The sequence below is a fragment of the Besnoitia besnoiti genome, chromosome III (genome assembly GCF_002563875.1).
Source record: "Besnoitia besnoiti strain Bb-Ger1 chromosome III, whole genome shotgun sequence".
Lineage (NCBI taxonomy): Eukaryota > Apicomplexa > Conoidasida > Eucoccidiorida > Sarcocystidae > Besnoitia > Besnoitia besnoiti.
This window is the reverse complement of record NC_042358.1, coordinates 5,259,088-5,272,728: the sequence shown is the minus strand read 5'-3', so window position 1 is coordinate 5,272,728 and position 13,641 is coordinate 5,259,088. Positions and strand designations below refer to the sequence as shown.

Below are 13,641 nucleotides of genomic sequence, written 5' to 3'. Positions count from 1 at the left end.
TTCTGTCAACCCCTGCAGTCCGCCTCGGTGATGCTGTCGTTCCGTGTCTCTATGAAAGGAGACGCACTTCAGCTCTACTCACCCCACCCTAGCCGTCAGCCTACAGGTTTTCTACCCATTTTTTGCATTCCTGTCATCTGGCCATTTCCAATTTATATCCGCCAGCATTGGCATCGCTGCAGGGCTGCTACCGTGTATCGATTGCCGCAAGAAGCTACCGCTAGCTGGAGCAAGCAGTATCGAAACCCGGAAAACGTGGTCGCAGCGCAAACAGCACATCCTGTTGATCTTACGCAGCAGGTGGAGAAGACACGTGATTTTTCCGTCATCCATAAAGTCTGGAATCACGCGTGGGATTTGTGCTCGCGTGAGTTGCCTGGGGAGGAGGGTTCGGCGATTCTTCATGAGGGTCGCCATGCCACATGCGAGGCGGGAAATTAGGCGTCTCTGGGTGATACAGCCCATGATACCGAGCGATATGGAGCCAACGCTCAAAAGCGATGGGCAATTGCTTCTTTCTCTCCTGTTTCACCCACTTTAGCGGATAATGCAGCGCGGAACTTCCCTAAACGGAGTTTGTTTATTCGTCCTGCAGGGCGCCATAACTCCGGTAGTCACGGCGAGGGCCTGCGGCCGCCAATCCTTCCTGATAATCTTGGCTTCCTTCCGATTATTGAAGCGGAGAACGCACGAAGCGTTGGTTAAGTTGATTTCTATTTCGCGCAGAAAGTCGACTAAGCAAGTGTTCTGTCAGACATCTCCACCAGCAAGCGCGGGTTGCGGCGCTGTGCATTGGTGACGTAGCAATTTTTTCCACGACAAGACTTGCATGTCAACGAGTTAGGCCCCTGTTCTTTTCAGTTTTCACACGGTTCTGCCGTGGCATGGATGCCTCTATACCGTAAAAAGGGAGGGCTGGTTACTCGCGCGCCTTTGGCGAATCTCTGGAGACAGAGAGGCAGCCGCGCACGTGGCTCACCAATGGCAACTGTCAGAGTCTCCAGATGTAGAGAATGGGTTGGGGGATGCCCTTCATCGCCTGAAGTCTTGACTTCGGTCAGACGTTCATGCGGGCGACCTGAACGAAAGGCACCTGTTTCTCGCCCATGTGCGCCGCGTGCGGCGCACGTGAGTACCCAGGAGGCCGTACTTTCGCTGCAGCCTTCAGCTGCTACAGGGATAACGTCCTCCTCTGGCAAGCGCAGGAGCGCGTCGTCAGTCGCTCCTCGCTCTGGCTCGGTTAGTTCGTTTCTTCGGTCAGCGGATTCACCTTCGTCTCCTCAGCCTTTCTGTCGACGGCTGGGGCATCTGGGGGTGCCGTGTGTCAGGGGCGTCGTGGCCTGCTCTGCGAACCCTGCTTTTTTTCCTTGTAGATCGAACAAGAATGCGAGGGACCGATGTGCTTTTTCTTCCGGCGCATCCTGGATGTTTCGGGAGAAGCGGCGGCGTGTGTTTTCGATCGTCCTCTTACTGCTTCTTGCCCTGCTGAGCGCATTTGTCCCTGATACCACACTCGCGGTGCTTCATCGGCTTGGCCCTCCGTCTGTTCTCGAGCAACTCCAGTTGGTATCGGATGCTAACATTCCTTGGGATTCACGTGGGGCGTGGAATAGAAGAAAATCTTTTCGCCATGAGGAGCTAGCGTCCTTCTACAACCCTGCGTCTTCCCTACAAGTCACCAATGTTCAGAGTGAGTGGCTGCCGCCGAGCGGAGACGGGAGCCGTGGAAACTGTTTGAGCCTTCGGACAGTGGGCGTTTCTCAGGACAGTTCGCCGTTTTGTCTTTCCCCTGGCGTGTCTAGATGGCTTGTGCGAATCGGCTTGCTTTTGACCCGCTGTGCACCCGCACAGTTTCTTGCATGCAGGACGCCGTTCTCTGCGGAAGGATTCAGTGCCAGTTTTTTGCGTTTTCTATCCTGTATGCTCTCTGTCGACACGCCCGACGCCCAGAGCATCGGCGAGGGATTCGAGCCTGAATCATGGGCCTAATGGGGGTCACATGGCCTGTGAGCGTTGCCTGTTTTCAGCTTACGAGAGTTTTGAGGGTTCTACCTTGGAGTTAACTTGCGGCGAGAACTTCATTAGCATCAAGACGGCAGTGTGGAAGAGTCAATCTGGCGCGTGTCCCGCTGTGCGCGACTGCAAAGATCAGCTGCGGAGGCTGTGTAAGTCGGAGGGCTCCCACCGAGTGAGGAGCACGGTATCCCCCCGGTGGCTCGTGCGAGGGCGCATGGCACATTCCCTGGAGGTGGGGTCAGGCCGGTGTACGCTGTTTGGTGGCGAGACAGGATGTCGTCAGTGAAGACCAGTCACTCTTTGTTGTAGCCACCCCTTAGTGGTGCCAAGCTGCGGCTTCCGGCCGTTAGTTCATTTCTGCAAAGGTGCTGTTCGTCTCTCAGTAGGGCTTTCCGCGTTCGGGACGTCGCGGTTTTCCTTGGCACATCTATCGAGGCTCTCCTGCTCTAGGGTAATTCCAGTGTGCTCCGTACAGTGGTCCTGGGCTCCGCAACTTGCTAGTCGGTTGTACTCCAGCCAGAGTGTTTGTCTGGGAAAAAGGAGAGGGAAGCTGGCTGCACATCGCCCTTCAACTTGCGTGCGTCTTTCCGTCCCCCAGGCGACGGTTTTTTCACCTGCAGAGTCGTTCCTGTCGCAAGCGACGCCACGCAGGCAGAGGCGAGTGGCGTGGCAGCGGCGAAGGTATGCCCGGCAGAGTCCCTTGTACTGCTCATCTCCGCTTCTAGATCTGGGACGATGCGTTCCTCCTCCGCCTGCGCAGAAGCAGCCAGATGCGGGGCTGCTATATTCGTCGGGGATACTCTGTCCGGTGATGTCAGCGCGGTGCTGTACCGTGAGACGAGCTGGGCCTCTTGTAAGCGGGCAGGCGTACAGACCACACACTCGGGAGCAGAGCTGTGATCGCTGGCCAGAAGGGCGCATCTGGTAGAGCTCTGTGATAGATCTGAGTTGCGTTCTGCTTGTTTGTACATGCGTCGCCCCCTTGTCCTCACCAGTGTTCTAGAACTATCATGTTTTTGATTAGTCGGTTTGACTTACACAGTTCCGGATCTGCGATCCCTGTGTGTATTTTTACAGTGTGGCGGCATCTGCTCAATGACCGCGGATCCGCGTCGCGTTATAAGTGGAGAGTACGAGTGTAAGTCCACAGCGCCCTGTGGATACGCCTCCACTGCCGTGTGTATAATGGGGACTGGCAAAGCTGCACATGCCTAATCCAGCGCCCTGCTGGAGGTTGAGGCGACGCGTTCATCTTCCCTGCAGGGCCCAGCAGCTCCCTCTGCACGTTTCTACGCTCATGGCCAAGCCCCAGACGCACAACTCGCATCCATCCAGTGACAGTCCTGTTGGCTGACTGGGTCGGCTGCTTGCTGGCGAACGAGGTGTTCGCAGGTCCATGGGGGCAGGGGGGAGGGAGTTCTGTGGAGGAGGCGGGGCGAGGGTGGGGGGGGGGGGGGGGGGGGGGGGGGGGGGGGGGGGGGGGCGGTCCCGGTCTTGATTGAGGTCCAGGGCGTTGCAAGCTATGGTGAGGACGCGGTCGCATAATGCATGCAAGGCTCTCATTTGCCAGTGTCTGCGCCTGAGACTGCTGTAGCGAAAAACATGCGTTCGATCCCGATCTGGGTTCATCTACGGCAAGCCGAGTGCGCATGACCTCAAATGAATCGTAGTTTCCGCCTCATGTGCAGCTGGGCGACGAAGGTTAATCCCACGGCCGGCATCTGGCCTCCATACGAGCTGCAGTGAGGAATTCTGCTGAGTGTGCTCGGGTCACTGAGCGTGAGGTTGTCGCGAGTGAACTGAACTGACTGATGCTGCGCTCAGGTGTGGTCAAAGGAGACAGTGGCTCTTCTGAGTACCTCGATTCGCACTCCGGCGGTGCACCGTTGACCGCGAGCAATGTGACTTGGGATGCCATAGAAGGTACGTCCGTGGGACTACGGATTAGCGCAGCGGGCAAGTCTTTCTTTCATTTCGTTTCCCTCCTATCCCTATCCTGAGCTTTCGTTTGGTCATCTGTTTCTTCAGCGGGGGGTGCAGCACCGACCCGTCAGGAGGTCGCCGCCGCCGGAGGCATTTCAGCTTTTGTCACAACGCAAGCGTTGCAGGGACGTAACGTGGTCATCTTCACCGATACAGATTCGTCGGAAAAACGGTGTGTTTTACTCGCGCGCTGCGCTGCAGGCGCACTTTTCTTCGAGTCCGAACTTGCGTTGGTGGCGGACGCTGGTACTTGAGGGCGGCGCACCTCTCAGTCGTGCTTTCTGTTGCTTTTTGACTCTCAACACGTTGGTCTCGTCGATACTGTGTTGACACGAGAGGGCGCGACTCGAAAAGGGCTCTTGTCCAGCTAGACATAGCGTTGGCTGAATGCCCACAGCATCTCGTATGGCCTCCAGGAAGTGTTCCGTTTTCGTTAAAATGCAAAACAAGTAGCACTATAGACGTGTGCATGCTGGATTGTCGGCTAAGCCGGCGTTTGGTCGTGCGTCGGTGAGATCCGTGTCAGCGTCAGGTGGCGCTTGTGTCGCTTCTCGTCAGAACTGCACTCGATCTATCGAGCTCCCAGAGTACAGGCCTTTTCCGGTTGAGCGCCGACAGAGCGGTGGCCAAGGTTTGGTTTACCTCTGGTAAGCTCGAGCTTGATGCAACATAGACCGTCTGAAACCTTTTCTGGAGAGCGGCTTGCTTCGCAAGTAGCAAAATTAATTTGTAACTTTTCACTTAATTCAAAAATCAGGTCCTGGCAGAAGACAGCAAACCGAAAATTTAATTTTAAGTTTTTCAATTATATTTTTGAAACAATTCCTTTAGCAGTTGCCTCAGGAGCGCCATCAATCTCATTATACATTCATACTTTCGTGCAAGTTTATTGCGTTGGGTAGTTTCTCCCTTGATGGATGCTACGGCTGTGGGCTATGCGATTCCTTACTGTGCCTTTCCATGGGGGGGGGAAGCAAGGTGACTGATACCGACATGTTGTGGCGCCTGCAACTGGTATTGTTGCCATTCCTTAAAAACGGTTCAGCCTCTATATGAATTGGCTGGGGACGCCCGGTTCCATGGCCATGTGGCTCTCTTTCGTAGCGAGAACTCCCCGCGGGTCGCCAGCCATGACAGCGCCTAGGGAGGTAGCTGGCGCCTCCATGTCTGCCATTCCCTGTTCCTTCTCTTGTGCTCAGGAGCTATCGCGGCCCAGTTCGTTCCTATGGGCACGAACCCGTCCTCCATTGCAGTCGTTGGCAAGGCGGAATATGGTGGTCCTGCGGATCCAAAGACCGGTGCTTCCTGGGAGGTGCGCATTCACGAGGTGTTCGTCCGAAAGGGTTCCCAAAGCCTTCACTTTTGCAAGCAGGTTCCGCTCGGAAGCAGACGTAGCCGGGCCCTTTTAGTTTTTTTCTCTGACTACTTTCGGGCTCCAACGTTCTCTTTGCTGCTTCGGCAGAGGGCTTGTTGTCGACGCGTTTCGTCCTCTACCCCGGAAGTACTTTTCGTGAACAACACCACAGACCGGATCACCATAGATATATCGGGTTCCGCAATACGAAGTAGAGTTACGTTCGTGAGTGTGGCTCTGACGTTAAAAGAAGGATGAAGTGAGCCATTGGTACCGTCACTGCTGGACAAGAGGTTTGCTGTGCCGCTGAGATTCTCGCTTGGACTGGATCTGGTATCGGGCTGTCCACACCAGTCTGCTACCCAGTGGATAGGACTTCGGGAGGTTGTGCCCAAGGCTAAGGATGACCTGTGATCCCCATGTTTGTCATGTCTTTCTGCCGCTGCTTCTCGTGTAGCATGCAGATTTCGCGTGCGGCGTGGCTGACACGTTTGCGATAAGTCAAGGCCTCACGGTGAGTCGAAAATTCGGTTTGCGCGGGAGCGGTGTGGATCGGCGAACCGCGTTCGTGGAAGCTACTCCCGCGGACTTCTCAAGCCGGGCGGGCGCAGCCCGGTCCATTCCGAAAGGCAGCGTCGCGACCGCGTGAAATATGTTTGAGGCGTTACTATGACCCTGCAGGAGGAGTGGATAAAGATATATACTTACATATAAGTGAAAGAGCTTCCCACTACCGAAGAGACGGCTGGCGATTCGAGAGGCTTGCACGACAGGCTCCGCAGCCCGCGCGGCTCTGCTGACGTTCCGCGGGCGGTCGAGCTCAAGCTTTGCGGACGGGAGCTTGGCATCAAGGTTTCCTATGCGTTTTCCGTGTGCCGTCTAGCTGCTTCGTTTGCATTTCCATCCGTGCCCGCGTGCGTGCTTCCTCTCGCGTTGCGGAGTCTACTGGGACATTTAGTCGGCGACCTCAAGGCGTTATCCGCTGTACGCACTGCAAAGGCGGTTCCCGGTGCAGCGGTCTTCGCTGGCGTGAGGTGATGGAGTGGGTCGCGGGGATCCTGCTTTGTTTTGCAGCCGAGGCATGCGACCGCGGAGAAAGCCCAGATTATCTGCACGAATGACAAGTCTGCAGCCTGCGCGGGCTTACAGAAGGTGAACGACGCGATCGCGCAGTCTCGACCAAAGCCTGTGATGCTTGAAGGTACTTCTGCAGCGCAGTGCCCGAAGATGTGATGCCGACCCGGGAGCAGTCTCTCCGAATGCCGCTTCCGCGTCTTTTTCTGGGACTTGCAGATCTGCCTCACTACTGTACACGGGGCGAGCCAGCGATGGCGACCACGTGCTTGCCTGCAAATATCTTCGAAATTTCCAGGGGCCGCAAGTCGTTTTCATGCTGTACGTGCTGCTGCGCCCGCAGGGATCGCTTGCCACCGGTCCGGGAGCGCGTTCGGTCTCCTGTTCGCCGATGGGACCGTGCTCGCATTCGGCGACGTTCAGAAAGGCGGGGAAATGAGTGCGGCAGCAGCTGTAAGTAGCGGATACCCATAAAACCTTCTTGATGGGCGTCGAGACTCGCGCGCGCTGCAGAGGTTAGTGGCCTGAAGTCAGCCTTTTACGATTCTCGATCGCCGGCGACGTTGTGCTTGCTGGAGGTGCTTCGAAATGGGTAGTATCGCCGTACCGCGCGCAGAACTGCGTGAACGCTCCCCCCGGTGAAAGGAACTGAGAGACGGTGCCTTGTGATGCTTGTGTCTGTGAACATACCCGGCGAACGGCCTCTCTCTGTGTTGTAGCGAGTTGTGTATCTTACCCGTATCAGAGGCCAGCGAAGACGGAGGTCATGACTTTGATGTCGTTCGCCTCAGAAGGGAGCGCTGTGACAGCTCGTGCAGGCGTATGTCTCTTGAGGCATTTGTTCCCCCTGCGAATCAGTCCCACCGTTTTCTTCCACTCTGTGCCGCTGGCAAAACGCCTCCTTTGCTGTCGACGGTGCGAGTGGGTTCAATGCTCAGGGCGACCTCTCAACCTTCGATGTCGCTCGCACGCAACGGGTGAAAAAAATTGTCGCCACGCAAGGAGCCATGGCTGTCCTGCTGCTCCGAGGCTCCGTGTACGCCTGGGGTCTCGAACAGTTCGGTGAGTTTGGGCACGACCGCGCGAGGTAGCAGTTTCTGCTCGCCTTCGCAACAATCCTGCAAGTCCGAGGATAGACGCGCGTGCACACTCCGTGACTCAGCTATGCTGCCGGCAATCAGGAGGCTGATTGCTTCGCGTTTGGATGACTCGGGTGCGATCTGCGCTGTCGATGCTGCTGTAGAGCTGATCAATTTTCTAAATGGATACTGCTGCTTGGCACGTATATGAGGAAGTTGCTGTGGCGGCTTGGACGGGTTCACAACTCTGTGGAGCGACCGTGTCAGGCTGTTTTGAGGCAACAGTTCTTGCGATCCGTAGAGCTCAGCCCGTAGGCTCCGCGAAATGGAAGTCGTTGCCAGGCTTGTGCCAGAAGAGGCGAACGGGCGGCAGCCAAGGTCGCCGGCGGAGACTTGTTTTTCTCCTGCGTCGGTGACTCGGACTTCGAGTGGGCATGTGTTCCTTTTGCGTGCAGGAGGCACCCTTCCATCGCCAGAGCCCACCGGCGTGGTTGATATTGTAAGTTCTCTTGGCCAGCGTGGCTAGCCCGCCAGACAGCGTCACGATCTTCCGCTGCCTTCTGTGAGCTGCGTACTCGGTAACTGTCGATGACCAGCGCGCAGCTCCACGATTCACATGGGGCGCTGTTTTCGTAAAGCGTGAGGTGCAGCTTTTCACTGCGCTTGGACCTTCAAGCCTTCAGCGGCATGTTGCCCCGAAAGCCGAGAGGACTGCCTGTACTGTTTACGTGCGTCGTGAAATGATCAAAATTTGTAGTGGTGTCTGAGCGGACGAGTGCTCGCAAGAGTGAGGCTTCACCAGAGGCCAACGGCAGGATGCTAACCGCTGCGGGAGTCGGCTCCGCCAAAACACGGTAGCGCTGTTTATATGACTAAATAAGTAGGGCTTTGCAGTATCAGTTGCATCGCGTGAGCCGCTCCTGTTTGACTTTACGTGTAGCGAAGAGGACACCGAGGGATATGGAACAACATGCATGGTTGCTGGACGGTTGCTGCGCTACCTTCAGGTTGCCAACGACGTCGGTTTCGCAGCGCTGACAGGCGGAGGTTCTGTATTCACATGGGGCAAAGGGATGGTCGCGCCTAGTCGGCTACAGGGTGCTCAGGTAAGAATCTCCAGACTGCCTGGAGGGCTTCACACTAGTGGTTGAGACGAGGGGTAGGGGGCCGCCAGTGACTTGAGAATCTGCGAAAGGGTTACTAGTTTCTCGTACAATACCATTTGCCTGCTTCTGAAGTTGTATGGGCTTGCTGGCGTTGTATGAGCAAGGCACCAGCACGCGTTGCATGCGTGCAACGGATCACTGACAGGGGATGCGCGAGATGTGGCTTCCGCGTCTGAGGTGGCTTTTCTAGAGAGCATCTTCGGGCTCGTCAGCTTCGCAGGGAGCATGGCAGGAGTGGCGCGGCTGCCGAGGCGTGGTTGCATGCGAAACCAGGAGAGGGTTCTTAGGGCGAACTCTATCTCGCAGGGATGACTGTCTGCGGACGCATATCGGATTAACGTGGCTCCACTCGGAGTTCTCTCCGTAGCGCGCAGCTGAGCGTCAATTCTGTATGAAACGAGATGCAAGGTACGCACGTTCGGCGGAAGAGTTGCATATTTCCGCAGCGGACTTGGCGCCTGGCTGATTTTCTGCTGACGAGTGGTGTGCTGTGCGATGCCAGATTACGAGAATTGTTGGCGAGAAGACGTGCTTCGCTGCTTTTGACGCCGGTGGTGAGTTGGACAGGGGTTCACGGGCGCGTCGTAAGAAAGCACAACAAAACGGTGCAAGCGTCTGCGGAGACACCTGAGAAGATTCTCCAGCTGTCGGCTTTTCGATCCCCTGCAGCAGCTAGCGTCGCGTGCCGCTTGTATTCCGTGATCGAGCGGAGGCAGGCTACGTCTTGTCCTCTGGTGGTGTTTGTCTGCTCGGCTGCGGCATGCTCAGGAGGCATTTACGTCTGGGGTCTCGGCAGCAACGAGGGAGCGTTCTGCAACGAAGAGTTCGTGGGACACACGGAGTTTATTTCCAAGAACTTCTCGGACGTAAAGGCGAGACTCACGGAGGGTATCACAGGTGCGCCACTGTAGGAGCTGCGCGACTGCGATTGGGTCCGTGAGGCGGCGGCTGGAATAATCCGTGGAGCACGTGTGGGTGCACTGTTTGCTTTTTCGTAGACCAGATTGCCGGGAGTCCAGAGGGGCAATATTGTGTGTCTGCGTCTGGTGTCAAGTATGAACGGTTCCCTAGGCAGTTATGACGGCGGGGCACGCACCTTTGTTAAGCTATGCTCGGTTTCCAGTCTTTTTATCACATCGCAGACGTCGCGCCCTCGAGTTACTGGAAAACTTTTAGGACAGCTCCGCTCCATCCCCCCCCCCCCCCCCCCCCCCCCCCATGTCGCCCACCACAATTGTAGCAGGTTCCTTTCTCCGCCAGCCTGGTCGCACACTCCATGCATGGCGCGGCACTGGAGCTCACGAGGTTCCGAAGAACAGATCCCTTCAGCTCAGCTGCGACATTCAGGCTGCCCGGTGTTGGCGAGTGCACACCTGTCTTCGAGTGGAACCGTTTTACGTGGGTCTTCGTGCGAGTACGTTTGAAGGGACTCCGCGCGGTCACCTCTGGTTCTAGTGTGTGTGTGTGTGTGTGCTCGCAGAGGTCCGGTTCAACAGCCACGCAGCTCTCGCTTTGAAGAAACCGACAGCCACGGATGGTTCGTGGGAAATCATCTCGTGGGGTGCGTCGGCGAAGGGAGGAGAGGTTCCAAGCTACGTGCTAGCTGGGGGCCGTCGAGGCGTCAGAGGTACGTGATCGCAGAGAGAGTGAATCCCCTCGGATCGCCGCAGCGGCAGGCGCAGTCTCCGAGATATTTCCCCCTCAGTCCCCTCCCCGATGGTGATGTGTCCTTGCGAGTCGCCGTCTGAAGTATTGCTGGTGCGGTCTCTCGTTATCGCGTAAAACGTCTTGCATGTCCACAGAAAGATTTGTTGTGTTCGCCTTCAAGTCGTGATCTGCGTGCATTCGTTGCTGCAGCCGTTGGCGCGTCTGACTCGGCGTTTGCGGTCGTCAGTGCCACTGGAGATCCTTTTGCCTGGGGCGACAAAGAGGGAGGAGGTGACGGATGGAATCAGTCTTTCCTCACAGGTGAGGCTCTGCAGGCATCTGAGTACTTACGTTGTCGTCGCACCGCATGCTCGCTGTTTCGTGCGGAGGCCGGTCACCGGGGAGACATATCCGTGCCGCCGCGCCGTGGTGTCTCCCACACATGTGGTGTGCTAGAAACAAAGCGGCGTGAAATGCTGTGCGGCTCCATTTGATGCTCGTTGCCATTGGTATGAAGTGCTGCTCTGACGTCTTCGCCTGTCTGATGGCACTGATCTCTGTTGGGCGACGTCAAAGTGTGAACGTGGCGCCGTTTGAACGTGTGTGACCGCATTCTGTATTCCCCCAGCGGAGCACACAGCGCCGCGCCTTCTTGTTCGTCTCCGCATCCGCACCCGCGGCAGTCGCGACTTGCCTCCATACACACACCGCCTGTGTTGATGCGGATTGGGCTGCAGGTCGCACCTTCGGGTTGGTGTCTCTTTCTCGGTCGTTTGTCGCGCTGCTGAGTACGGGCGAGGCCTTCGCGTGGGGCGCCAACGGGCAGACACTGATCAGCTCAGCACGTAAGGCTTGGTTCCAGCTGTGTGCGACTGTGGGTTGTTCTACCTTTTTCGTGGTATTTCGCACATCTTGTTGCCGCATGCCAGAGTGGCCGGTTGCTGCTCGACTCAGCGCCTTCTTTTTCAATAACCGGTGAATCTGCCCGCGGCTCCTTTTTGCTTCTGATGCGCCTCTTAGCTGAAGTGATCTTCAACGCATGTCCGTAGCACGCTCTCGTCAAGGTGATGTGGCGTTTTTCGCTCGACAGGCAGATGCTTATGGGGGGCACGTGCTCTGTTAATTCACTCTGCTGTAGGTCGCGAAGATGTCGGCGCCGCCACGGAAACTCGCTTGGGACGGGGACTCTACGTCGTGAACGGCTTCGGCGAGGGCGAACTCTTCGCTGGCATTGTTGGCATTCCCTGCATTCCCGGCGAGTGGGGAGAGTGGGACGCCTGCAGGAGTGTGTAAGTGCATGCACAGAGACTAGGGAAATTCTCTGAAGATAAGGGTGGCAGAGTCTTTTTTTGCATAATGCATTCTTGCTGATGATCGCGGAAAAGGCAGTGGGCGCCTCAGCGTTGCCACGCTCTCGTGGCGCGTGTGTGGCTCTGAACACTGGGTGCCTAGCGGATCTGAAAGTGCGAAGGCGACGAATAGCGAAACGCCTGCTGTTTGAGCGAATCGAGGAGCACGCCTGACACGAGTGTGGAATTGACGCACGAGGATCTGCAAATCTCCAGAGTAGTCTATCGCTTGTCGTTTCTGTGTGCGTTCAGCTGTGAAGGGATTCGCCAACGCACGAGGACAATCGAGCTGGAGTCTTGGGGAGGCCAGTGCCAGTCGTCTCGTGAGCACATATCCACATGCTGTTCTGTACCGTGTTTGAGTTTTTGCTGACTTGTTGCAATTCCTCTCGACAGAACTCGGACCGGGTGCATGATGCGTCGTGGCAGGGCATGAAGGACTCACCTCGAGAGGCGTGAAGTACAGAGAAGCGTGAAATGCAAATACGTAGAATTGTCGACCGCCAGCTGGCACTGCTGAGCTTCACTGAGGGTGAGAACGCACGCTCTTCCGTTTCGAATGCACGTCGTTATGACGAGTTTTATTGTGCGGTGCGTCTGTGGTGTTTCCGCAGTGATAGAAGCTGGCAGCTGCAAAGGACCCAAGTACGGGACCGATGAGTGTCCAAGTAAGGAGTCCTTCATCACGGCAGGCGCTGCATGCCCGGCCTTGGTCATGTGATGTACGTTAGTGTGCTTGCCACTGCGTCACACTTTCCGTCACCTATAACGCACTCCACAAGGAGGGAGTTGACGCGACGCTAAGGCCAGGGAAAGGACAACAATATCTCTTCGCTGCAATGCCCAGCGGCAGCAGCGGCCGCTCCATCCGTGCCGTGCCACTTCCGCAGCCTCTCTGGCGGCGTATCCGAACCAATATGTCCATCCCAGTATTTTTGGTGACTCTGGTTCGTGTCGCTTGGGTGTGGACGGCTGGGTCTTACGGACGCGGCGCGGTGCCAGCTTTTTTCCCTGTCGGCGCAGTTATTTTTGAGTACACAGTAAAGACACGATTCTGCATTTGTTTTTTCGGAAGCACGGGGAGCCGGACGGCGACCTTTCGGAGGGTGGCAATATATGTCACATTTGTGTCCACGGTAAACTCTTACGAATGGCGGCGTTCCGTCTGCGTGAACCAGTGTCTACGGTTTTGTGGGATAGTGGCGTTGCATATGTCGTGCTTGCGTGCAGCGGAAATGGCTGAGTGAGAGAGTGCGAAGTCGTCCTGCAGTGCATGAATGAACCCTTCCGCTTGCGTGCGGCTCTGTCTTCTTCGCGCAGACACACAAGATAATGACGGAGACGGTAATGAGGCGCGATTATCTCTCGGTGCGATCGTTGGGTGTGCGACCGCCGGTGCGGCGATTATTGGGGTGATGGCGTTTATGGGTCGCATGTGGTATGCGAGTCCGCAATGAGACAAAAATTGTGCGTCCGCAAACCGCGACCCGTGTTTTCTGTACTGGCCGCTGGAACCCCCGGTCCTGCGATCCTGCTGTATCAGCCGACTGGGTTAGTTTTTTGGTGTTTGCGGTCCGGGTGCTGGAATGGTGACTTCCAGGCCTTGAGGAACGGTGTCGTTTTGCTTATTTGAGGAGTTTGGTGTTAGGCACCCACCAACCAATGCAGGACGTCTTGAAGCTTGTAGGGATATTCATTCGATTTCGTTGAACTTGTCTTGAATCGTGCGCAGCTTGTCAAGTCTTGGTTTGTCGGATTCGCTTGAATCTCAGACAAGAGATGCTTCGATGGAAGCTGTGCTAGCCAAAGCCGCACACGAATGAGCCGGTGTCGGATTACCGATAGGTTTTTGAAAAACTGCCGCACCACGGCTCGTTACATTGTTTTGTGCTAGATTTTCTTGCAAGGTTCTTCAACGTTCTGCAATGAAGTTTCAAATGAGTATTGTCGACTTGAGCGAGGCACGCTTCCCT

The 13,641-nt window shown here is 56.2% G+C and overlaps 1 protein-coding gene across 1 annotated transcript; it reads left to right on the top strand.

Annotated features, from left to right (window-relative positions):
• Positions 1-1,106: 1,106 nt before the first annotated feature.
• Positions 1,107-13,125, top strand: BESB_050470 (alpha-tubulin suppressor protein; the record flags this gene model as incomplete). Its single annotated transcript, XM_029363498.1, has 23 exons — positions 1,107-1,239; positions 2,028-2,165; positions 2,615-2,697; positions 3,094-3,154; positions 3,841-3,939; positions 4,045-4,171; positions 4,558-4,646; positions 5,199-5,311; positions 5,811-5,867; positions 6,428-6,554; positions 6,771-6,880; positions 7,366-7,489; positions 7,962-8,005; positions 8,514-8,612; positions 9,175-9,226; positions 9,441-9,569; positions 10,153-10,299; positions 10,530-10,640; positions 11,057-11,164; positions 11,458-11,608; positions 11,921-11,991; positions 12,283-12,336; positions 12,989-13,125. The coding sequence occupies 23 exons, from the start codon at positions 1,107-1,109 to the stop codon at positions 13,123-13,125; spliced, it is 2,364 nt and encodes a 787-aa protein (XP_029220864.1).
• Between the last annotated feature and the right edge of the window lie 516 nt (positions 13,126-13,641).